This window comes from Dermacentor silvarum, chromosome 10, assembly GCF_013339745.2.
Source record: "Dermacentor silvarum isolate Dsil-2018 chromosome 10, BIME_Dsil_1.4, whole genome shotgun sequence".
In the NCBI taxonomy this organism is placed as follows: domain Eukaryota; kingdom Metazoa; phylum Arthropoda; class Arachnida; order Ixodida; family Ixodidae; genus Dermacentor; species Dermacentor silvarum.
In genome coordinates, this window is record NC_051163.1 from 7,661,703 (window position 1) to 7,686,775 (window position 25,073).

General features: G+C 45.1%; 1 protein-coding gene across 1 annotated transcript; it reads right to left on the reverse strand.

Annotated features, from left to right (window-relative positions):
- Positions 1 to 5,251: 5,251 nt before the first annotated feature.
- LOC119431158 (tRNA selenocysteine 1-associated protein 1-like) lies at positions 5,252 to 24,625 on the reverse strand. Its single transcript, XM_037698629.2, has 10 exons — positions 24,457 to 24,625; positions 24,130 to 24,227; positions 23,944 to 24,043; positions 21,811 to 21,866; positions 17,737 to 17,840; positions 15,771 to 15,918; positions 12,934 to 13,150; positions 10,064 to 10,178; positions 5,740 to 5,801; positions 5,252 to 5,366 (listed from the first exon to the last, which is right to left on the reverse strand). The coding sequence occupies exons 1-10, from the start codon at positions 24,484 to 24,486 to the stop codon at positions 5,289 to 5,291; spliced, it is 1,008 nt and encodes a 335-aa protein (XP_037554557.1). The 5' UTR covers positions 24,487 to 24,625; the 3' UTR covers positions 5,252 to 5,288.
- Positions 24,626 to 25,073: the final 448 nt, after the last annotated feature.

Here is a 25,073-nt window from a genome sequence, read left to right on the forward strand (position 1 = left end):
CTATCATCCTTTAGGTTCTCCGAATTTTTAGAAATCGCCTGCGGCAGATAGCGTAATTCTGGTCCTTGAGCTGGATTATACACAGAAGTGGATATTATTTGCACTAATCAACACATATTAAAATAATTAACAAAAGGTCACTATTTAACTTCTCACGTCATTGCTTCACGGCACACACTGCAATTTACGAATTGTAGTCGGCGAGTTCGCAAGGCATATTCCCTTAGAATAAATGTTCAGGATGACACCAGTTTCGAGATATTTATTGCCAAGTGTGCGACTAAATAGATGGCACTTCCAGTTAATTCGCGGTGGCTCAGTTAGCTAAGGCGTTGCGCTGCTGAGCACGCGATCGCGGTATCGAATCCCGGCCGCGGAGGCCGCATTTCGATGGAGGCGGAAAGCAAAAACGCCCGTGTGCTTAAAGAACCACAGGTGGTCAAAATTATTCCGGAGCCCTCCACTACGGCGTGCCTCATAATCAGAACTGGTTTTGGCAAGTAAAACCCCAGAAAGAAGAAGTTCGGATCCAGTTAATTTTGTGTTTCAATGCGTTTTGTTGTAAGAGGAATAGTACATTTTTAGTTCGATGGTGTATATCTGGAAACCCGTGCCATCCTCGAAATGTGTCCCAAGTGAATATGCCTAGCAATCTCACTGGCTACAATACGTAAACTGCGATACTTGCCATAATTAAATTTATTAAGAATGTATTTTTTCGTCAATTAGTTGCGTTTCGATTTCACGTACAATGTCCACCTCTTTGAATAAGGCTCAAGGACTAGAATTATGCTATCTGCCACAGGCTATTTTTGAGAATTCCTTAAATATTTCAGCGCCGTGAACCCATTATTTCAGGAGGCGAGAAAGCGTCACCGCCAACGCTCTCTCCACTTGCCCCGTCTAGCCTCAGAAGCATCCGCAAGCGCCCTGCGTTCTCCCATACCGGAGCTGGAAGATCGCGTGATGCATCCTGCCTTCCATTTCGCTTAATTTTCTTGCTGCGCGGCGCACTTCCGCTGACGGTCTCGCGCGCGAGCTGTTATGTTTGTCTCGTTTCGGCAAGCGCACGATTTTGCACGCTGTTCACGAGAACACCTGACAAGCGATATGAGTCAGTGCTATACGACCACTGAAGGATACGCGAGCGGTTCAGAGCATGATCCAAGGTCGATTCACTTGCATGATCGCCCGCTGGAACACGGTAGAAAATTACTTAGTTTCGGCCCCTGCGCGCGCTACTGCACAACACGGGAACAAGCAGACGAAACGTAAGTACATCTCTCTTGCTACGGTACGAAATAAAACAAAGACACACATACATTCGGTTTGTAGGTTTTATTATTTCTCAACTTTATTTCGTCTAGTGAAGCACCAGATCAAACTCTTGCCTTGATTCTCAGTCACGTGTCACTGAGTGACGTCACAGCACGGCGATGTACGTAGCGCACTTGCGCAATTGATGTCGACTCTCCGGCTGGGAGCGCGGCGCCCGCGAGAAGGGCAAACGGCGTTTGGTTCGCAAAGCTCTTTCCGCGGCGCGTAGCGATGTCACACTTAGCAGACACAATCGTTAGCGCGCCTTGTATGCACTGCGCTTGTCAGCCGAAAATGGCATGGCCACACTTGGTGAAGGGCCCTTTAGAGGGGGACGTGGCTTTCAAAACCAACTTTCGTATTCCTTAAAGGACGTTGAAGAAAATTGGCACAAATATCCAGAATGTCTCCCTGATGAACCCATATAAGTTTCTGGGCGATATCTTGAGAACATTTTTATTCAGCAGGATTTTTTCACCTTTGTACTTTCTGGAGGCCCATGGAAGGTTCGTTGAATATTGACTGTGCTGCAGGTCGTGACATTAATTTTAACAACGGAGCTGTTCAAGCTCTTCGTTGCGCCGCGTAGCGCATAGACCAGAAATGTGGGCCGATCCTGGAGGTAGTGCAGAAAGGCTCCAAGCGCAATGGCACCCCTGTGAACTAGTGGAGCTGTTTAAGCTCGAGGATGGTCCGTAGAGTACGCCGCAAAACCTCCGCCTGGCGATGACGTCACCATGCATCGCCTAGCAACGCTTCGCCCCAGCTGCACCGACCGCACCTCGCCACAGCTGCGTGAGCCGTGACGTCATCGCACGCGCCGCATCGCTTCGCCTCAGCTTTGCCGAGTCATGACGTCACCGCGCCGTGCAGAGTGATTGCCGCGGCTGCGCAGAGGCGGAGCTAAGCCGGGACGTCACTGCGCCGACCCACGGGATATATAGCTCCGCGTCGCCGCCGCGGCGACACAAAAGCCCCGCCGACTCCGCGCTGAGCACATCGCCGCGAAGATGGGGCAGCCGAAAAAGACAGTTACTCCCGAAGAAGAGGAAGCGCGGCGCGAAAACCGCCACGCCGCTACTCGAAAGCGCGTGAGACGACTTCGGTCCGATCCAGAGTATCGCGCCGCCACTTCGGCGATTCGCAGAAGATCCGGAGTTACGAGCCCGCGAAACCGAGCAAAAGCGTTTGAGCTTCCAGATACTTTAATGACCGAGTTTTCGTTGCTCCTTGGGCTATCGATTCCGGGGTTATCTTGCGCAAAACGTGGATGAGTCTCGAAGCATAACCTCGCAAAAACTTGGCCGAACCGAGATAAAGCTAGGTGGGGTCGCCAGCTTCGCTGTTTGCCCAGTCTTCACACCCCTAGTGTGAAGCTGCCCCTAATTTTTAACAGCGGAGCTGTTTAAGCCGGGCGTAATGTGTATGCCGAATCCAAAAATGTGGGCCGATTCTGGCGGCAGTGCAGAAAGGGTCCAAGCGCAATGGCATATACCCCGGTGAATTAGCGAAGCTGAGCCTGGCTAAGTCTAGCTAAGCATGTTTGGGACTACTTAAGCTTATAGTCAGTCATCGATAGGCAATTGATAGCCAATTAATAGCTAATCGATAATCAATTCCGGGAAATACTGGGGATGACTTCGTAGTGCTTAGCCTAGCCCAAATACGTGGCCAATACCTTGCGACAGCCAATCAATACCTAATCGATAATCAAGAAATAATAAATTCCGGGAAGTGCTGGGGATGACTTGGTAGTGCTTAGCCTAATTACGTGGCCAATACTTTGTAATAGCCGATCAATAATCAATAAATTCAGGAAAATGTTGGGGATGACTTGGTAGTGCCCAGCCTAGAACAAATACGTGGCCGATAACCTTGCGATAGCCAATCGAAAATCGATCAATAATCAATAAATTCCAGGAAATGCTGGGGACGACTTGGTACTGCTTAGCCTAGCCCTAAAGCCAGGACTAGCTAGGTGCGCATCAGCTCTTATGGCTCTCTAGCATCGCGCCTTCAGTGCAAGCTACGCTTTTCTGGGCAGCACAACACCAACGGCTCTCATTGTCATTTTTTAACGTTAGGGAACCGTGTCGCAGAAAATCCGGCATCAGTGTCGGCGTCTGGCATAAATACTCATGCCGAACCACATCATCCCTACCCACCCCAACCGGGCGGGCCCTTTGCGTGGCGGCGCAAGGCGTTAGTGAACAAAAATTAAGATTTCTAAAAGTAAAATCCGTCAGAAAAATCGTGAAGTATGACTCAACCACAACCTACAGACGTGATAGCGTAGGATTGTAAATTGAATATACGAGAAAAAAGCGTAAGCAGCCAGGGATCTTTGAATGCTATTGCGTTCCACTCGTAAAGGCAAAGCTTAAGGGTCCTCCAATTCTGATGGTGTTTCGCTGTACTTTGGTTCTAGGCAACGTTGAGGGGAATGTTGAAAACCGAGCCTTTCCAGTTAACTTGTGCAGTTAATTTTGTGCTTCAATGCATAAAGTGACTTTTGTTAACAAACTGGAATGCCAATGCATTTCTCCGCAAAGTTCGGGAATTAATATCTCGAAACTGGTGTCATCCCAAGAATTTGTTCCAAGTGGATCTGCCTTGCGAACTCCACGGCTACAATTTGTGAATTGCAATATAGGCTATTAGGTAATTAGTTAAAAACTTAATCAATTTTTGTTAATTATTCCATTATGCATTTCAATTTCTTGTGCAAGTAATGTCCGCCTCTTCGAGTAGACCAGCTCATAACTAGAATTGTGCTATCTGCCACAGGCGACCTTTAAGAATTTTTGAAAGTGTTAGCTGAAACACCTTATATACACAAACATACACATGTGCAAACGCCTCTCACTGTTACCTTTTATTTTGTGTTTTTGCGCTACTAAGTATCATGTTAATTCAATGCCTTGGCTGATGCAAAATTTTTTTTGGAGCGCTTTCAGTGAAGATATTTTAGAATCAGATAAAAAAAAGTTATAGCTGAAAATGTGACTTTCAAGGAAAATGTTGTTTTGGCCATTATTCAAGATGCAATCCCCCCCCGAACAAAGCTCTGTTTCCTCCTGGAACTGTATAGAGTAGACATGACCTCTCACTCTTCTATAGTCAGTCCCAAAATGTCAAGACTTCCAGAATGTCCGGTCGCAGCTTCCGTTACTATACTGAGGCAGCCAAGTGCACAGTACTTTCTGTCCAGTCAAGGATAACATTTGCAAGGTCAGCGGTGAGACAACTGTTAAACATGAGATGCGCAAACTATGTCAGTCTTGCACATTTTTGCACAGGTGGCACCACATTTATTACAGGGCATGCTGGTTCAGTATGCAGGGCATCCCAGGTAACATGGGTGAAAGTATTAGGCAACCAGATATGAGGGCGACACAACAGTGCTGTCAGGCAGGGCTATTTTTTTGTCACCCTTTCTTATCCAATTAGCCAAGTTAATAATTACTAGTCTAATGACGTAAGTTTGAATACCAAATCGCTCTTTGCATTCAAGAACATAGTTTAAAGCATGATCATTTTCTTATAATTTTGGTGATTAAAAGTTGCAGCACAAATAATAAACAAAATAAAGTGTGCGCAACAATGGCACCCCCTTTTACAGGGGTTTCAAACAACCAAATAAATTAAATGACTGACTGCTCGACTGCATGAAAGTGACAAGGTGTCAGTGTACCTGTAACAGCCAGCCATTGGCTTATTGGGTCGTATACAGTGTATCTGAGCCCAGTTCAAGAGAGGAGGGGAGGGGAGGGGGAGGTTTCCTGAAATTATTGCAATTCTTCCATCTTCTTAAGTCGGTATCTTGTGCAATTTTCTTAAGTCAGTACCTTGTGCAAATTGAATATGTGTGTTATGAGCCAGAAAAAAATGTTATAATAATATGCAGAAAGCTGGTCATTGCACAAACGAGTCACAAAACAACAGAAAAGTACATTTATTTCTTTCGCACATCATTTGACAGAGACCAAAGGTGGGTCCAATCCTTCTGTCGGGAGCCAGCGACTGCTCTCAAACGCAGAGTACAGGTCCTGCATCAAATGACAGTACATCTCAGCCAAGTTCTACATCATGAATTTGCAATGGAAGCACCATACGTTCATTTCCAGCAGCGTAACACTGCACAGAAGCTTACACATTAAATTATTTTTGCTGTTCGCATGCAGATAAGTCAATAAAGTTGCAGTGAGATCATTGCTATGAGCTGAAAATATCACAAAGAAATGAACAATGTCTTCACATGACCCCCCCCCCCCCCCCCCGCACACACACATTTCTGAAAAATGCATGAGAGCCATAGCAAAAATATTAAGAAACATGATAATGTATTCAATAAGAAAACATTTTACATGAAACTGCTTTCACTGTCAATTCTGCCAAGAATATAAAGTGTTGGTGGCTCACCTCTGATCGGGCCAAAAGGAGTTTGTTGCTGGCCTCTACGTCAGGCATGCCCATGTCATGGTCTAGAAAAGCAAGTACATGCAATTATTGCCATCACTGCATGTCAGTAGCATATTACAACAGCTTGGCTGCAGTGGTGAAAAAACCCATAAGAAACACATATGTAGCACGTGTAACCACAATAGACATCTAACTAATGCCATTAGTGACATAGCTTACACATGTACAATTTTTGCTATAATGTCCAAAGGTCACTGCATTGCTGGCAAGAGCTGCACTCAAATCAATGTGGCAGAGCTTATGTATAACTACAGTCAAACCTCGATATAACGAAGTTGTATGTACTTGCATCGAAAATAATTTCGTTATATCGAGGTTTCGTTAATTCAATAGAACTAAGATGGGGAAATAAAAATAGTTCATTACATCGCAAATTTCGTTAACGAGGTTCGTTACATTGAGGTTTGACTGTATCGGCACTTAAGGGGGGACATGGGTCTTGTGGGGATGCGTGACTCACGCGTCCCCTGGTGTTGTTTTTCCCGCATTGCTCCTGTCTTCTGTAATCTGGCTTCGCCGTGTAACATTTGTGGGGTTGCGCGACACTCACGCGTCCCCTGATGTTGTTTTCCCCGCATGGCTCCCGTCTCCTGTGATCCGGCTTTGCCGCGTAGCTTTACGGCGGCAGACTTGCAGCGTATTACGAGAGATGGCGCTGGTGTTGCGCTGCTAACGCCACCTGACGGCGGGGGTTACGCAGGCGCAAAAGGGAAAAGGCTGTTCTCTTCGGATTGGGATCGGTGAGCGATGCGGACGTTCCGCGCATGCGTCGATCCACGCTTCGCGAGACCATTTCGCGAGATTAGGAGCAGGACACCGATATGAACGAACACGGATTGTCCAAACGCGCCACCGTTCCCGTGACCATACATGTGAACGACTAGGCAATGGTGTCATAGCATGAGGCGAACATATTCGCGCGTTATCCGGTCGCGGTGAGTCGGACTTCCTCGATTTGTCGCGCGCCCATGTGAATGTTCTATGCGTATTAATTCGGATAGCGTGCATTAGTGTATGAAAGGTGCAATAAATGCCCTTTTGAATGTTTACACTACTGTGTTGACGTTCCTTTGTCCCAAGAGCCCGTGTCAGACCCCACAGCCTCTAGCCCTAAAAATTACCAAAAAATCTAGCTTTACAAATCGCATTTTCGGATTCTGCATTTACTATTCTTTTGATCTGCAAAGTTTCGTATCCCATATGTCGATATTTAAACCATAATATATAGGAATTTTAAAACTGTAGGGTGGGTGATTTGTTTGTTTTCTTCATTCTTGTAGAATACTAATTTTGTACACCCAGCAAGGCATTTACTGTGATACATCAGCAGCTATCACAGATACAATAATAATTATTTTTGCAGCATGAAGCTGGATGTTTGGAGAACACAACATAGGAAGCACTTATCATGTTTATTTTGTTTCAAGTTCTTAAAATTTGTCTTTTGTGTGACCATTGCACGGCCATGTTCAAAACAATGGAGTTCAGTGTACTATAACGTAAGAAATAGTGACCCAATCATAAAATTGCTTCCATTGTTGTGAATCTTGTGCTTTCTGCTATTGATCCATATGTCATTTGTATATTTTTGTGTGGTGGGTATTTGGCTATTGCAGTAAGAACAAATGACATTGTTTTCTTAATTATGTAACGAAATAATGAACCTACAGAAAAAATAACTGCCCTTTATAGAATAAGGAGAAGAAACTAAACAAGCATGCCAACATTTATCAAGTTTGGTTTAAAAATAGGTAAGGATCGCTCCTATCACCCCGTCCCCCCTTAAGCCAAAGGCTTAATACAATGTTTACCACAAACTTTTTTTCCACATGAACCTGCACAAATGAAGGAAAAGAAACTGAACATCTCAACATCTCCCTTCATTGCTTAGGACATGAATGATGCAACACTGCTGAACAGTCAGCTGCAGAACATGGTCTGCAGTACGATGACTCAGTATTCGAGACCAAATAATTGCAGCACGACTTCCCTTACAAAAATGATTATAAAGGTTCTGTTACATAAACAACCGAACCCACTTATACCAATATTTAAGTGCCACGAAAATTCTATTGTTATCACCGGGTTGCATAAAAAAAAAAAAAAAAAAGGAATGGCTGCTGATTGTGTTGACTCGTTTAACTGTTTCCTGCACGCTCTGATCGCGTGTAACAAGTCGCGGCTGTTGGGGTTCAATGGCACTGCTATAGTAAAACCTCGTTAATTTAGATATCACGGGACGGAAAAAAATGTCCGATTTAAACAATAAACAAATGCTTTCTACATCAACAAGCTTTTATTTACTGAATGAATCAGCAGATCCTGTTTCTATTTTGCACAAAATCAGTGCGGAAGCTGCAATTCTCGTCATCTTGCGACTGATTAGCGCTCGCAGCGGCGAAGGCCTCGCGACTTCTGTCACAGCGTGGCAACGGCGCGCGTCTTCATCTGAGACGCGCTTTTCACTACCGCGCGCACATCCCGATTATTTTTTCGCCTGTGTTGCCATGTCACCGCCCATCGCAATGTAGAGAGTGCTCTTCATCCCCGACAGCTATGCAGCGAGTAAAAACGAAACTGAAGGCACGCGGCCGACACGCACCGAGTCAAAACGAAACTACTGTTTGCTGCAACTGCAGACGAAACCCCGGTCACTATCGACGCGATCATGGATGGCAACTACTCAGTTATGAAGGCCTGCGGCCGACGTGCGTACCGAGTCAATACGAGACTACTCTTTGCCACAACTGCTGCGGACGAAATCGCGGCCGCTATTGACGCGATCATGAATGGTGACTACGTAGTCATGAAGGCACGCGGCCAACGCGGTGCTGTGCGTGGCGGTGAACACAAGAATAAAGCCTTTAAAGGCACAAATAGGCACGAAGCGTTCCGGCGTTGCTTTCATTCCAGTACGATTTTCAGTGATGAATATGGTGATGCAAACGTCGCTGCGTTTCGGTGTACGCCAACGCCGTTTTGGCTCGGTTGCGTCGCACATTTGCGGCACTCCCCCAGCCCAGCGCCATAGAGTTTCTCACTATAACACCTAGAGGGTAAACTGGCGCCACTGTCTATGCGAGTTTCTTAAAGGGCTGCCGTGCCCTTATGGGAATGACGGGATATGTGTCTGCGAGGCTTGTGTTGGCTGGTGTTGTAAGAGGCTTCGTCTAAAACGTAGATATGGTTACACAAATTACGCATTCTTAAAATAAAATCTACATAAAAGGCTTTAATTCACCCATATTACATCTCTCAATAAAGTTTACTCACCTACAATGCAGCATCAAGCGAAGAAAAGCAAGAACAGACGACAAGTTGTTCCAAAGCGAGCGAGAATCTTGTCGTCTGCCCTCCAACTTTAGCGGCCAGCTGATACTTTTTACGTTTCATATAAATGTGCATCCAATAGTAAGTCCTCAAAATTAAACAAAACATGTTTTTGTGTAATAATAAAGCTAAAACTGTTTTTTACGTGCTGTTTTAGCAGGAAATGAATCATTGTGACAGACAGAACGGTGCTAGCCAGGCGCGTCTTCAAGGCTTTCGGGCTCTCCAAGAACGATGCCAATCCGAATCCACAATATACCAGCATTCCCTTGCATACCACGGCGCAGCAGCGCCACATTTCCCTCTAGGTTTTATAGTGTGAAACTCTATGCCCAGCGCTATCAGCGCAGTTGGGCGGTCTATTCGTGTTTCGGAGGGTGGCGCGGCGCAGAGCTATGGGCGCAGCCCATTCGTGTTCGGAGGGGTGGAAGGGCAACGGGACAGAGGCGCGCAAGCCTGGCAATGCGGAGAAGGATGGAAAACAACGCGCGGCAGTGTATAACGGCTCAAATTTCTTAATTTTTATTTTTTATTTTTAAGGAGTTCAGTGTTCGGCACGGACACTCAGTAGCCAGACTTCATCGGTATTACCGATAATGCGGCATGGGGGCATTGTAATAAGCGGGTTAGTTCACCATAGAAAACAGAAAAGTTGACGGTGCAGCTTCTCACTGTTATAACCAATATATTATTAAAACCGGTATCGTTATAAGTGGGGTCGACTGTACGTTGAAATGTAATTGAATGTCATGAACAATTTTTTACAGGGTTCAGAAGCACATGGGTGGGTTCATGTTTACACTTAAATTTTTTCCTGACAGCGCTCACACAGATTACAAATACCTGAGTAAATCAACTGCAGATATTGAAAAGCTTTGGTCCAGAGTGAATGTCCATAACTGAACTAAGCGAGACTTAAACGTGGCCAACTCACCTTCGACTTCGTTGTCCGACTCAGAAGTTGTGGCTGCCGGTTGAGGCAAAGGTGGGTTCGGGCCAGGGGGAACTGCTGCAGCAGCAGCATTGGCAGCATCCTCGTAACCAGCGTGCTGCAAAAGGACACCACAGCTATGCCAGAGGCAAACGCTCACTTGCTCTACTACCTTTGAATTATAACTTTATCAACACTATAAAACCATGATTGAAGTGAAGCCAGGCAACACAGAAAGCCAGGTTGCAGCTCCGATCTTAACTGATCCACATTTTTATCCCTTCGCTGATCTGTGATGTCATTACTAATTCAATACTTGCAATGCTTCAGCTAGCTGAACCTGCCCTTCTCAATCTTCATTGAATGCAAGCTTGATCTTCCGCAACATGACCACAAGGTTCATATCACCTATGCATTCGTTAGAGAGGTTTAGAAATAGCATTGGGGGCAATGCACATAGCATAAGCCAACTTCTGCTTCGGTGCGTGGGACAGCTTCCTCGGGGAGGTCCAAGCAAAGAATTTTCAAGGCAACTATAAGACCGCTTCATTTACATGTCTAGAAACATGAAATATACTTTTGCATTGTGTCAACACCAGACTATCGCTGTGTGAATTATGATCAGGGTTCGTACACAATATTTGGCTGGAAATTCAAGGACATTACAAGGATTTCAAGGATGCAAAAAGGCAGAATTCAAGGAGTGTTAGCGTAATTTTATTTCCTCACATGACTTAGGAAAGGAGCCCTATTTTCGCATTAATTTCTCTTTCAAGAGCTGTTATCTCCGCTTCTTTTTCTTTGGCTGTTCGACGCAAACTCCGTCGCCTTTCGCCTTTCTGGTGGCTCTTCAAGGCAGATTCCCCCATCGTTGCAATGTCGACCGTCTTCTGACATAATGCGCACATTGCTCGATAAGGATCGCTTGATTCCGGTCTCACCCAGTGACGATAGTCCGCATGTTGCAGCCACGCAGGCTGAAACTTGCACTTCCCGCCTGGCATCTTGTCAAAGTAAACACACAACGCAACGCGAACTTCACTGAAATGGCGCGCACGAGGCCGACAAACGGCCCGACTATAGTACCTAAAAGACACATACTAGTGTGCCGAGAGTGGGTGTCGCGGTAGCACCGAGTGTGATGCCTGCCGCCGCCGGCCGCTTGGTGCGCTGCACTTCGAGACTGTGCCGGACCATGCTGAGACATGGGCGGACTTCAGGCAAGACACGACGCGAGTCTCCCCATTTGCCCGGCGATCTGCCTCTTATGTTCTTGTCCCAATCCGCAATACGTTCGGGGTCTGCGGACGCGCTGGGTAATGAGATGAGCCGTTTCTTTCCGCGTCTCCGGGAAATCGCGGTTTCGCGACCTGTTCAACGTTTCTTTAGACAGACGAGTGCACACATAGATGCAAAAAAACCCACTCACAATAAGAAAAGACTGCAACGAAAGCGGCAGCAAGGCGAGAAATGAACTAAGTATTGCAATCGACGCGTAGCAATTAACGCATCGCAAACGAACGCGAGTCGAACACCGCAGGATTTAGCATGGTGCCGACAGGCATCGCCGTCTGGTGGCCCGCGGCAGCTGGCATCACTGCCCGCGCCACCGTCCCGCGTTGGAGACTCTCGGTGGACGGCACACTAGAGTATATTCTAGGCACTATACGCAAGCCGAGCGAGCGATATGTCTCGCATTGGATTGGATTTCCAATGCATATTAGTTGCCAGACGACGTAGGGGCTGCGAGATTTAAAACCGAAACTTCCTGATGTTGCCCTTTAGTCAACACAGCTTGTTTTCATGGGCATTCGTAAGCGAAAGGGCCTTAAATATCAGCATGACTTGCGGAGGTACATCGTTAATTTCCTCTAGCGGAACAAATCCCACGGGATTTTCAAGGATTACAAGGAGCCCACGGGTATTCAAGTAGTTTCAAGGGCCCTTGAACTTATACTGTCAATATCAAGGATATTCAAGGATTTCAAGGGGCTGTGCGAACCCTGTATGATGCAGAGAATTTATTATTGAGCCTTTATTTTATTTGTACTTGAATAATTTTGTTTAGAAAAATTCCAAAGGCAGTCATGCCTATTTGTTGATAGAGATGTGAACACATGTGCCTTGTATTTATTAATGCAAACCTCAAATGTTTCTCTTCTTGGATTTGTGAATACAGAAGTATGCAAGTGGCCGTCATTCTTAATTGTCTGTGTTCCCCCAAAATCTCCATTAAGCTTACTCTAAATGGACGCACCTTGAAATTCTTCAACAATACTTGTCTCGTTTTAGAAGGGGCAAGTGTAAAACTTCTGTCCTTCCACTAGCAGTTCCACCTTTCAGCAGAAGTACATACTGCTATATATTACAGTCACCGACATGGCCTTTTCATTTCTAGCAAGGTACAACTTTGACTGTTACTAATATGGGGGGATAATGACAACACTGCCATGCATCATCACAAAGAAGTGCCATACATTCTGGGCTTTGGCGCCATCCCATTGCACTAGCTACTTTGCAGACTGTTAAGTACCATTAAAATTAAAGAGCCCCTACCCCCCCCCCCCTCCCCCCAAAGTGTAAACAACACTGCCAACACACATACCGGCCTAGCTACTAGCTTACAGGAATTGGGACCCCATATTACCTTGCAGGCTCACACAAATAAGTTGCAAAATGTTTAACATCTGAATTTACAAGTAAAAAATTGCGATGTTAGTAGCATGAATCAGAGGTTTCATCTTAGCTGCATAAACATTGAGTGTTCGTTAAAGTTGGACGACACAGCAACACCTCCATCCTTCATTGGGTTTGAGATGAAACATGATGGTACAGCTGTAAAAGTGGAATTAATGCCTGCCAGTCTCACTCACAGGAACAGCTGATGAATCAGTGGGCTGCGGATACTCTGGCTGCTGTCCATAGTAGCCTGGGTAGCCCTGGTAGCCTTGGTATCCAGCGTAGTACTGCTGGTAGCCCTGCCAGGGATTGTAGTAGTTCTGGTAGTTGTAACCATAGTTGCCGTAGTACTGCTGGTACGTCTGCTGACCCGGTGGTGTAGCCATGCTCACGGTAGTCGGGACGTTGTTCCTGTCAGCAAGAAAACAAGAAGAGACAGGAACAATACAACATTAACAGTGCACCTACTTCTAAGAATGACCTAGGAAGAAATGTCTGAAATCAGATATGTAGACAAATACTCCCTTCAAAGAATTGTGCCTGGTTCGGGTAGCTGTCACACATTTGCCTGCCAAGGTTTACATCTTACATTTGGTGCATGAAGGCAACGAAGAGAGCACGCATACATATTTAATTCTATAAGATGACACTCATTTCCCTAGGAATGATGTGCAAATACTCAATATTTCTCCTTAGAATCTCGCAAGCAAAACTGTTATCCAATAATTTTTCATGCATATGCTAACGATACAGAGATGAGAGTGGCAAAACACAAACACATTGCTGTGTTTGTGTTTCCCCCTTTTGCATCTTTATTTTTTGCACTATTAGTATATCTGCAATGTATTAACAATAAGCCCAGCCCATGTTCTAACATTTTTCATACTAAGAAAAGAGAAGAGCTGGACTCTAACTAAAGCTAGCCCTGTGTTTTAATACAAAGCAAGCAGCCTTTCATAGAAAAAAACAAAACAAAAAGTGTTGCTGCGGTAGTACAACCACAATAAAGGAGAAATCCCTAAACGTAAAGAACAAGTCTTATTATTTACAGAAAAAAAATTATGTCGTCCATGCCAAACACTGTCGTATAATGCAGAAATTAAATGTGAAATGAGGAGAAAACAAATTATAAATAAAGAAGATGTAAACAAGCTTTGAAAGCAACCAGAAAAAGATTGGGACACAGGGACAGAAGGCACGGAGTGGTTCAAAGCAATGGGGCTGCCGTGCATCTAGTGAAATAAAGCACTACCCGGCACATAACCATCACCTGCTCCTCTGCTTGCATTCGAAGCCATGCATGGAAAGCGCATGCCAAGCATGACAGCATGGAGATGAGAACCCACGCAATATCCCAGCAACTGACAACCTTCCTTGCCAAGTAGTGGGGCAAATACAACTTTGAAGAAACACACTGGTCTCCTCCATGGGACAAAACAGTGTCACAACAAAATTGTGGCAAAAATTCTGAGCAGCAGTCCACATCAATGTTTAGGCTAACCATCACGCAAATAAAGAGGCTAGCAAGTCCCCTTCTCGGTGCATGCGCTGTTTCAAAGCTTCCGTAATGTCACCCTGTTATCACCAGACCATACAAAACCAAACTTGGACCTGCCAACCTTAGAACTTAAAAACACGCTACATTGAAAGCCAAGAAATACTGAAATTTGGTGAACGAGAAGGAGGTGAACAGAGGGGCTCAATTTCTGTAAGTCATTATCATATGAGACCAATAGACAAAGACACCAAGGAAAGCATAAGGTGAACTATGTGTTGTTTTCACCTGGAATGCCGGAGAAAAAAATTAAATGTTTTCCTTGGTGTCATTGCCTGTTGGCTTCATATGATTAAAATTCGGTGAGAAATACTATTGTATAACTTGAACTCAATATTTTTCAATGTCTTCAGATTGTTTGTAAAAGGTTTGCAGACTTTTTTCTGTAGGGATGCTGTGAACAGGCACTCAGCTCTATAGCCGCAGCAACAACGATCTGTGCTGCAGACAAGCAGAAATGTTTATGAAGTTTATTATTAAAATATTCAGGTAACGGCTGCAAATGATTCGGTTGCTGTTATGCATTGGTGCTATGTTGCTGCCTTGTCGGTTGGTCCGTATAACCCAAGGGTCTGAAAAATGGCCAATAGAACTCGGCAACTGTATTTCTATTGAAATTGGTTTAGCCCTAAACTATATGCAAATGAAAAATCTGAAAATGTATGTTTAAATACGACAATCATAAATGAATGTAAGAAATTAGGGATTTTACGATAAAGTCATGACACTTGGCAGGTATGTATACTGTCGCATGAAAAAAAAAATAGAAGCTGCACTCATTATTATCATCATCCTATTACACATCTACTGTAAGACAAAGGCCTCTACCAGCAATGTCTAATCAGTGCCGTCTTGTATGAGCCAATTTCACCACAAGCCTGAAAACTTACCCACCTTCGACCTTCGACAGTTTCTCCTTTTCCTAGACACCCATTCTGTTACTATATAGTGAACCAGCAGTTATCTGCACCACATAGGGGTGTGCAAATATTCGAAACCTTCCAATAACGAATTGATTAGTGTCCTATTCGATTCAGCCTTCGAATCGAATAGTCACTATTCGTAAAAATTAATATTGTTTTCTGATATCTTAAAATGCCACCTGTGTGCAATCAAACATAAAATTTCAGCAAGGTATGATCTTTAATCTCCACGTGCATAAAATACGCATAAAAGCGCAACCACAAGGGAGAAATCTTCGACGGATTTTCGGCGTCGGTTGGCGCCGACGCCGAAATTATTATTATTTTTATGCCTTACATTCTCAGTTTCAGATACATACACTCACTGCAATGCACTTGCTTTGCAAATTTGGCACTACCCGTACGCTGTGGTGTGCAAGTGGGACAACACTGTGTTGGAAGAAGCGCGCGTGATGATGATGATGATAGCCTGACACACTATCTGCACAGATGCGCCCGGGACAATCCCTCCAAGCAAAAGAAGGAGCGAAGGTGGGTGAGGGGCGGTGGCTACCTTTTGGGGGTGGCACTGCTAACGCGCAATGCCTTGCCGCCCAGCCCCTCGAAGCCGTTCATGACCCCAAGAGCCTGCTGGTGCTCCTCTTGATTGCCGAAGCGCACAAAGCCATAGCCCCGACTCTTGCCACTCTCGTCCAGCACCACTGAAACAGCACACCGCGCCCGGACCACAAAGAAGCTGGCACCCTCTCACACCTGGAGCATCTCCAGGGACCCAACCAGCAAAAGGCGGCAACCTCGCACAAACCACAGAGGGGGGGGAGAAGGGGTCGCAAAGTGCTTGCGCTCGCTTATGTGCCCCAAGCCCACACATTAGTCTGAAAATTTCTGCATTGGCACACAGCCAAAGCAGCGATGCCATTGAGAATAAAAAAAGAAAAGAAAATGCAAGTGTCGCAATCATCAGAACCAAAGGTATTGGATTCCACCATGAAATGCCATGTTGCAAATGCTTGCTTGTTATGCTGACACCAAGGAACCATAATTCTCTAACAGCCATGTTCGCAGCTGCTATGCATGCCACTGATCATGAATCACACGAGATATTTGCGTAAAAGTTACAAAGCGTTCTGCAGTCCTATTTTCTCTGAATCATTTAATGTTGAGCAATGCTGCTCTAAGCTCTCCCTAAAACAATTTAAATTCTGGCATTAGTTCCACTTCGTTGAGTATGGCAGACATTAAAAATGTAAGAGTTCTAAAAAAATAATAAAAAATAAAAAAGAAGAAAAGAAAAAGTTTAGAAATAAAAAAAAAAAAAAAAACAAGGAAAGAGAACTGCACATTCAACTTTGATGGCCAAAGACCATTTTCATTTTGTGAACCAAATTTTCATTTTGCTTCACAGGAATGAGAATTATAAATACACTGCACTGTCATAGTAACATTCCTAGCAGCCAAGGCCAAAATATTTTGCCCTCTGCAAACTGGCCCTAACAAATGGCCCTAACCCCTCCAAATGGCACGATCACTTTACTACTGTTAACAGCTGTCAAATTAATGTCGTCATAACAACAAGCCCGGCTAACATACCGCACTAGGCATTGTGTAGCCACAAACAGGCAAACAGGTAAGGCTCAACCCCTCCCCCCCCTCTGGGAGGCTGCCAGGGTGCACCTCACTGCTGAGGGCCCATGGAGAAAGAAAGAAAATGCACACACGCGAGGCTTCACAGCCATTGAAATTCCCACAGAAAGAGTACTGAATATTGGAGGGCATACATGTCTTCAGCATCCACAGTCATCCCCCGTCATCACGACACCTGAAGCCGCCACAATCAAGTAGCATTAGTAAGCACATGTTCAGAAGAACCTCAGCAAAATAAAATCAGCAGCTCTCACAGCAGTAACCAAATGTAATGAGAAAATCACAACACAATTTGCAACGATCAAGGTGCTTACTATCGACAGCTGTGGATTCCAGGGTTGCATCAAGCATACTGTAAAGAATGTTTTTTTCACAGAAGTTAGCAGAGTGACAAATGCAGACACACATTCTGGCTCACACACTGTCTGCACTTGCACAGGTCTGACACAATCACTAGTCAAATAGAGTGGACTGGCAAAACTCACACCAACAAATCTGAAAGGCAAAGGAGCAGTTGCCAAGAGTATCTGAGTGCACAATTGCTGCTGAGCTCTGGATTTAGGCCTATACTATTTATTTCTATACTTTGAATCCCTATGAGATATGCTTCGGGTTCAAATTATCAAATGCTCCAATTTTTACAAAATACAACGCAAGTGTTACAAATATACAAAGCTTTAAACGGAGCGTCAGATTCTACTGAGTTCTTCACAGCACAACTTGGTGATTAGGAATGGTGGATTCACCATTGCAGTGCAGAGTAATTCAGAATTGTTGAGAAGCAAAAGAGCCCAGGTTTTCAACTAATTTGCAAATATAGTGCATGTTCCCACATCCATCAACGCATGTGACTGTCATGATGATTGTCAGCTTACCCTTTGCTGCTTTCACTGACGGAAACCTTGAATGAAATGCTGTGTAGAGGTTGAGGTCATCAACCTCTGGAGTCAAGTTTCCGACAAAGGCAGAATGCTCAATTCTGGAAATAGATGTGACAAGAAAACACTGAAGTGCTGGAACTGAAAATTCCACGATGTAATAAAATGTGTAACTTACGATAATTAAAGTTTCTATAGAAGTGAAAGGGCCCCAAACCTACCTTAAACTTGAAAATTTCTAATTAACCAATCAATCGAAATTTTATTTATTTTGAGGCGAGAAGCGAAGTACAATGGGAAAAAACTTCAGAACTGCAGCTTGACTAAGCACAGCCCTCTAAGGAATAATTCTGCAGTGTGTAACACTGGCAGATGTATGGTGTAGCTTTTCCCAAAACATCTGAGTAGAGCACGAGGAACATAAAAATGGATAAAGAGCAATTGTGTAGAAAATACAACGCGGAATTGACCGACGATTACAATACTCTCTGATGCGAAATTTGAGCGTAGCTCTATACATATTTTCATTTCACGATATTGTTACTGTGCATTCAGACAGGACCGTGTGCGCAAGAGAGAGACGAAGAAGTGGTAGACTGTCTACTGGAGCTGTGGCCGTTGTACCAGCCTGCGCATTTACCGCTAACTTTTCGCCATGTAAATAGTATATACGCTTGTGCATCGGGCTTCCTTTTCATGTCACAATAGATTGGCTGGCACTGACAATCTGTCTCGCGCGGAACGTTGCAAATGCAGCTAAGTGTGGCACGACTGCCTCGCTAATCGGAAGCTCGCAAGAACAGCGCATGAGTGACGCGTGGGCGCGATTTGCAGCAGCCACTGCAAACAGACCTCCCAGACAACACGCGCTACTCTGGTGCCATTGCATAGCCATCGTCGCCACAGTGCGAGTCTCGTGCGGCACTACGCTTTTCTTCTCACACTCTCGTCATATCCTCCTCCTCCACTTTCCTCGTGCTCTCACTGCTCTCGCCACTTTTTTCATCCCCCGCTGCGCTCCGCATTCACTCTCTCATCCGCTCCACTCATTCACTCGGTTACGCTGGGAACGCCGTTGCTCGACGCAAGAACGGGCGCCTAAGAGCTGCGCTCTAAAAACACACATGACAAAGAATAGCTAAAGAAGAAGGCTTGACTTACGAATACAATAGTTAAAAGAGTGACGTGTAGATAGATACAATTATAAATAAGCAATGTGTTTAGAAACATTAGCAAATCCTTTTGGAAGTCATATTGCATAAATAACTGCAACAAGAAATGTGCAGAGCAAGAACCATAAACAGTGAAAGTAGAGACATATAGTGGCAGTTGTGTAACAGTCTACAATGAACATATACTAGCTACAAGAATTTTCAAAATGATGTAATAGCAACATTACTAGCATTTTATGAATGACTACATGACCACCATTCTTTCTTGCTTGCCATTGCTACTCTCCCTGGGCCGCTCTTTCCTCCTTGCTACATAGTCATGCTGCATGAACAAACCAGAGCCGCGATCGCCTAAACAGCTCTCTTTCCGAACGTTCGGTTTGGCTGCTACGTCACCAAATGGGCCGTCTGCAAAATTTGTGAAAACGGAAGGGAGAGCACAGCCAATAGACGAGCGAGCGCAGCCCCAGAAGTTTGTGTCGCCAATTTGGGCTACAATTGGGGACAATACATCAACAGCAGAAAGCTTTAAAAAATTTTAATGTTATACTGACAATTTTCTTATACTCTCGCAACATATAATCTTCGGAGCTCATGTTATGCTTGAATGTCACGACCATTTAATAGCCTCATTATTTTTCTTTGGTTGCTAGGTGGTACCGCACGTGGACAGCGTAGTTTGTCGCCAATTGCATGTTGTCTGCAACTGTATGTTCACAGGTCCATTCCAATTGCCCTGTACTTCGTGAACAAGTTCCCCCCCAGTTGAGTATTAGTTCATGCTCATGCGGAACCGGCAAGGCACCACCTGCACTGAGAAATTAATGGCAACGTCCATATGCTGTCATGTTGAACTGGTGAAACGAATAGCGAAGTGCGGTACATCATGAACTAGTGCAGGAAGTGCAGGCGAATCCAATGGACCCGACATCTCACCCTCTCTTCCATCACGTCATCACATAAGAACATTCACTTGGGCCCGCACGCATCTCAACGCCAGCCTACTTGTTGCTTTTATGGAACAACATTACAACAACCATATCTGATGAAAGCGGCATTTGGCTGGGCTCAATCCTGGGGTAAGCGCGGCTGGAATACGGCTACGGCATGAAACAGCTGTCGTAGTGTTGGCCTTGCCATTGGTTGTAAGCGGAAAGTGCTGTTGCTGGTCTACCACTGTCATATCACCTCCGCCACTTCATGTATGGCATCGCTGGACGACTTCGACATTGATGATGCCACTTTGTGCTGAAGGTGGAACTTGTTCCCAGAACGACAAGCAACACTCAACCACAACGAATGCAGCCAGCCCATCGTCGGTCGTGGAATCAAATACAGGGCATTTCACTCTGGCCGCTTAGGCAAAGATGCATCATCGAATCTTTGAGATGTGCTCACAGCGATGACATAAAAATGGCGGCCGCTGACACAAGCGTGGCGGAAACGAATTACGAGGGAGCAACCGAACGTTCGGAGAAGTGAGTCGCTTGCGTGATCGCGCCCCAGAAGAGTGCCTCCCCCCTTGTTTGCCTCTTATCACTCTCCACATGACGCTAACTGAATGGAAGCTTCACTGAAGCATCGGCGGTGCACAATGGCTAAGCATGCCTCCTTTCTCAGTACACACCGCAGGCTCTTGTCACAGCCCTTTCATGCCTTGTCAGCGAACCGATCAGAGGCTTTTACCCTGGTTTACCCTGGCAACTCCATGTGCATGATCCTGCTGGTATCACAACATGCAAAGAAGTGGTAGGAAAGCAACGCAGAGGAACACACAATTGTCTTTTCAATTGGTGGCTCCCCCGAGGTGGGCAGGGTTGCCATGTTCACTTAAAACAATTGTCACACCATTCTGTACACCCGACATGTTTATTTAAAACATGTTCAAAAAGTTGGAGGTACTTTAGGAGCCCTTTAAACAGCGAGCAACATCGCTTTACTGCCACAATGAGTCAGCATCAAATGCTCCTTAATTACATGCCAAATACTCTGCAGTATTCTGTCCTCTTTAGTTACATGCCAAATACTCTGCAGTATTCTGTCCTCTTCTTAGTTTCAAAGCAACTCAATGGACCTCGCAGCTAATCATTTGTGCATCAAACTTCTGAGGCAAGAAAAAAAAAGAAAGAAAGAAAGAGCACACTATAATGTATCAAGCATAAAAAATGTTCTGAGCCTTGCTCAAGCTATACATTGCAATATCACTTCAACCGAAAACCTACCATCCCCAATGTAAGCTTTCATTGTTTCAATACACACTACTCAAGGGATTCCAAATACCCATCACAGGCAGCACTAGGTATCTTGCTGCTGCTGTGCCTTGAGAATTCCTTTAAGAGGAAATGTCAGCATTGTGCAGGTGCTGGATGCAGGCATTTTTCCAATCTGCAATGTAATGCAAGCGCTGCTGCCTTGGTGTACTCTGATTTCTGATGTAAGTGATCAACCAACTAAGCAGTTTGCAATACCATGTTATCACAGTCTCCTAGTAATGTGATGTGTCTTTCAGCAAAGCAATGTTTCCCTTGGTGCATTTTCAACTCGTCAATATACTGAGATGACGACTTTTTGTGTACTGTTTCATTGAGCTGCAGTAGCATAATGCACTATGCTACCTCTGAAACCAAGCCAATGTTTTCCTTCATCACTAATACATTTTAAATTTTGCGCATCCAAATATTGGGGACACAAACCGCTAAGCGTACAAAAGAATGCATGCAGGGCTTGGCACTATGGGCGCACAATATCTGAAACTCCCTATTGCCATGCTGGATGGTGAACAAACCTGCACAAACACGTTCACCCCATATACTTCTCATGTAAAGTTTAGGAACTCTATGGGCTGAATAATACAAGATTATTTTGATAACTGTATGCACAACAGAAACCAGACACTCACTGCTGCTGTGCAGCGTCCTTGCTGTGACAGGCGTGGTTCAGTTTAAACTTCTTGCTCTGTAACAAAAAAAAAAAAAAAAAGGGGGGGGAGGATTGAAATAAACAGCTAACTTAATTTTGGAAATTGCAACAAGACTTATGTTTTAGTGTTAGCAACTAAAACCAAATGCTATCAAAGGCCAACGCAAGTCATGCTACACATTGCCATACGGCTTCAATTACTTCAGGTATGATATACACTACACTCTGACCTACTCCGCTTGGAGATAGGTTTCGGAACACCAATGCAAACAGCATGCCATAAGTGCTGTAATTGTTTTGGGCAACAGAAGATGGATGGACGGATAGATGGATGGATGAGGGTGAACACTTTAAATCGGGCGGCGGCACACGCCCACCTAGCTGTGACTATTAACATATTTTATACTGTGTGGAGGGTGAAATTTCACCCCTGCCTTGATTTTAGCCACCAATCCGACAACCTCCGTTTGGTTATTTCTACCCGCTCAAAGTCTATTTTGCCTCCACTGTCCCTAAACCCGAATGCCTTGAAAAAAATCAGCCCCGTTGCTTCGCACTGTAGGGTTAAGGCCTTTACAGAAAAGTATCAGGTGTTCAGCCGTTTCCTCTTCCTCTTCACATGCACCGCACAGCGTGTCTATACCTTGGTACATCTTAGTCCGCAATACTCCCGTCCTGGCTTCAAACAACAAAGAGCTTCCCCTAGAATTATCATAGATATTTTCTTTGGCAATTTCTTGCTTGACAGATGTGGGGATTGACGCTAAGCTGACGCTTTCCCGATGCTAAGCTGACGAGCGGTGCCTAGTGCTCGCGCGAGGTCGTACCACGCCGAGCCGCACTTGCCGAAAGCCTAAGCCGAAGGAGATTGCCCGAGCTCTCGCGAGTTGACCCAGTGGTCATCGCCAGAGCAAGTAGCATAGCCGCCGGGACTTTTCCTAGCGGCGTGTCCCAGCTTGAGCCTGTGCTCTCGCAGCGACGTGCTATAGGCGCCCGTTATTGTATTTTCGCCCTTGGCGCAGGACCCCTTTGGTTCCCCGCCGCGCGGGCGTTTGTGCAGTGGTGGTGCCAACGGATTCAATAAACGGTTTCCGTTAACTCAGGGCATTACTGTGTTTTTGCGTGCGTCGCTCGGTAGCCCCTTGTGGCCTGAGCTTGCGCGCAGCGATGCTGGAGGCGCCTGCTGACGCGGCCCGGTGGCTAGCTAAGCTCGAACCTGCGGTGGTTGGTCTCCTGTGAGACACTAAGAACCCACAAAGTTCTGTATATTCCCAGTGCTGATTTCGTCTGCATCCCTGTTTTTCACAGACCCCTCTCTGTTTCTTTAACCTTTTTCTTAACCGCTGTTTCTTGGTTTGCACCCCTCCTGCAGTCCAAATATTTGATTGACAATTTTCTGGTCCGCTTCCTCCATTTTGTCTCAACATTCCTCAGGTACAAATAACTGAAAACTCTCCTTGTCCACGGCTTTTCTGCCATTTCTCTCAATCGCTCCTCAAATTCTATCTTGCTGCTAGCTTACCTGCCCTCGAATGACATCCATCCCATGTCACCCTGTACCCCCTGATTTGGTGTATTTCCGTGTGCTCCCAAAGCAAGCCTACCTACCCCTCGCTGCTAAATTTCCAACCTTGCTCGAACCTCTGATCTCATGCACAGGACCGCATTGCCGAAAGTCCAAACTAGGGACCATCACCCCTTTCCAAATCCCTCTCACCACTTCGTACCTATTGTAATTCCACAGTGACCTATTTTTCATCACAGCTGCATTCCTGCTACCTTTAGTCGTTACATATTTTTCATGTTCCTTTAGGTACTCAGCCCCATTGTTTATCCACACTCCAAGAAGTTTCAGTGAAGTTGCGCAACCTATAGTTTAGTTCTTGCAGGAAATTAAAAGATACCTTTATACAGCACTGCTTTGAGAGTCCGTTTTGTGTGAAGCTACACAGTGTTTTTGTTTCTAGGCGCACTTCCGTATGGCAAGAAAACGCGAGCAAAGGCTTATGTAGACATGTGATACACAGGCTCTTCAATTTAACAGTTTTACGTCTTGGGAACCGTAATAAGAGCCCCGGTGTAGGGTGCCTGAATAAGTACTAACATTACTCACAGGATTGGAACCAGGAATCGGCTTGCCGTCGCACTTAAGCAGTATCCTCTGCGCCGTGGGTTCGTCAATGAACTCGAGGAAGCCGTAGCCCAGCGGGAGTCTGCGAATGAGAACAGGCATAGACTACATCGTGAGCAACTCGACCGAGCCCGGTGCGTAGGGGTGGGGTTAAGTGGGGCCACTTACCCGGTTAACTTATTCGTGATGATTTTCGTGGACAAACAAGTTTCCCCCATCACGGCGAAGGCTTGCTTCAAGAATGCCTCATCCATGTAAGGCTCAATCTGGCAAGAACATAGCAGCGCGTCTCCGAGACCCCTCCTCAACCGGCACATGGTACCAACCTCGCGAATTAGTAGTTTAAAGGCTTTAAGCTTGCGCTCAAATGCGCCGAACAGTAAAGCAAGACAAGCTAACTCCCTACGATCGTTCTCGGTGAAATTTCGAATGCTAAGCCTACTTAGAGCACTGCTCCACAACTTCGAAATTGAAGCGAAGGAAAACTCAACTTACATCGCCCATCCACAGCGTCCCTTTAGACATAATGACCTTCTTGCGTCGTTGATCCCACAGTCATTACCAGCAAACACGTTACTTCGTTATATGAGAAGTTCTCAAGCACTTTCAACAACGTACGAACGCACGCGATTCGCACACTTCCAAAAACATAAACAAAACAGAAACAATGTTGCCTGCTAAGAGTTCCAAAGATCGCCAACATTCGTGTAAGTTGTAACGCTCTGTTGTGCTTACTGGCAAAATGTTAGAATAAACAAATTATAACACAGAATCTTACTTTTTTCTACTTTTTTTTTATTTTGCCAGATGTGAACCACATCGTAACAATGTTCTTTGCGGCTGAGTTGGAAGTGGTTGAAGAAGGCAGGCGCATGCATAAAATAATAGGTCCAACCTGTGTGTGCGTGTGTGTGTGTGGGGGGGGGGGGGGGGGGAGAGAAATCATTTACATAAATCAAAAGGCTCAAGTCAGGGTTCCATGATCACTGCTGTACACAAATTCATCGAAGCATCCGGAAGGTTACGCTGCTAGGGTACCGACTGTGGGACATGTTATTTTATGTTTATTTTTGTAGTTAGTTTTCTCTTATTTTTTTATTTAGTTAGTTTAT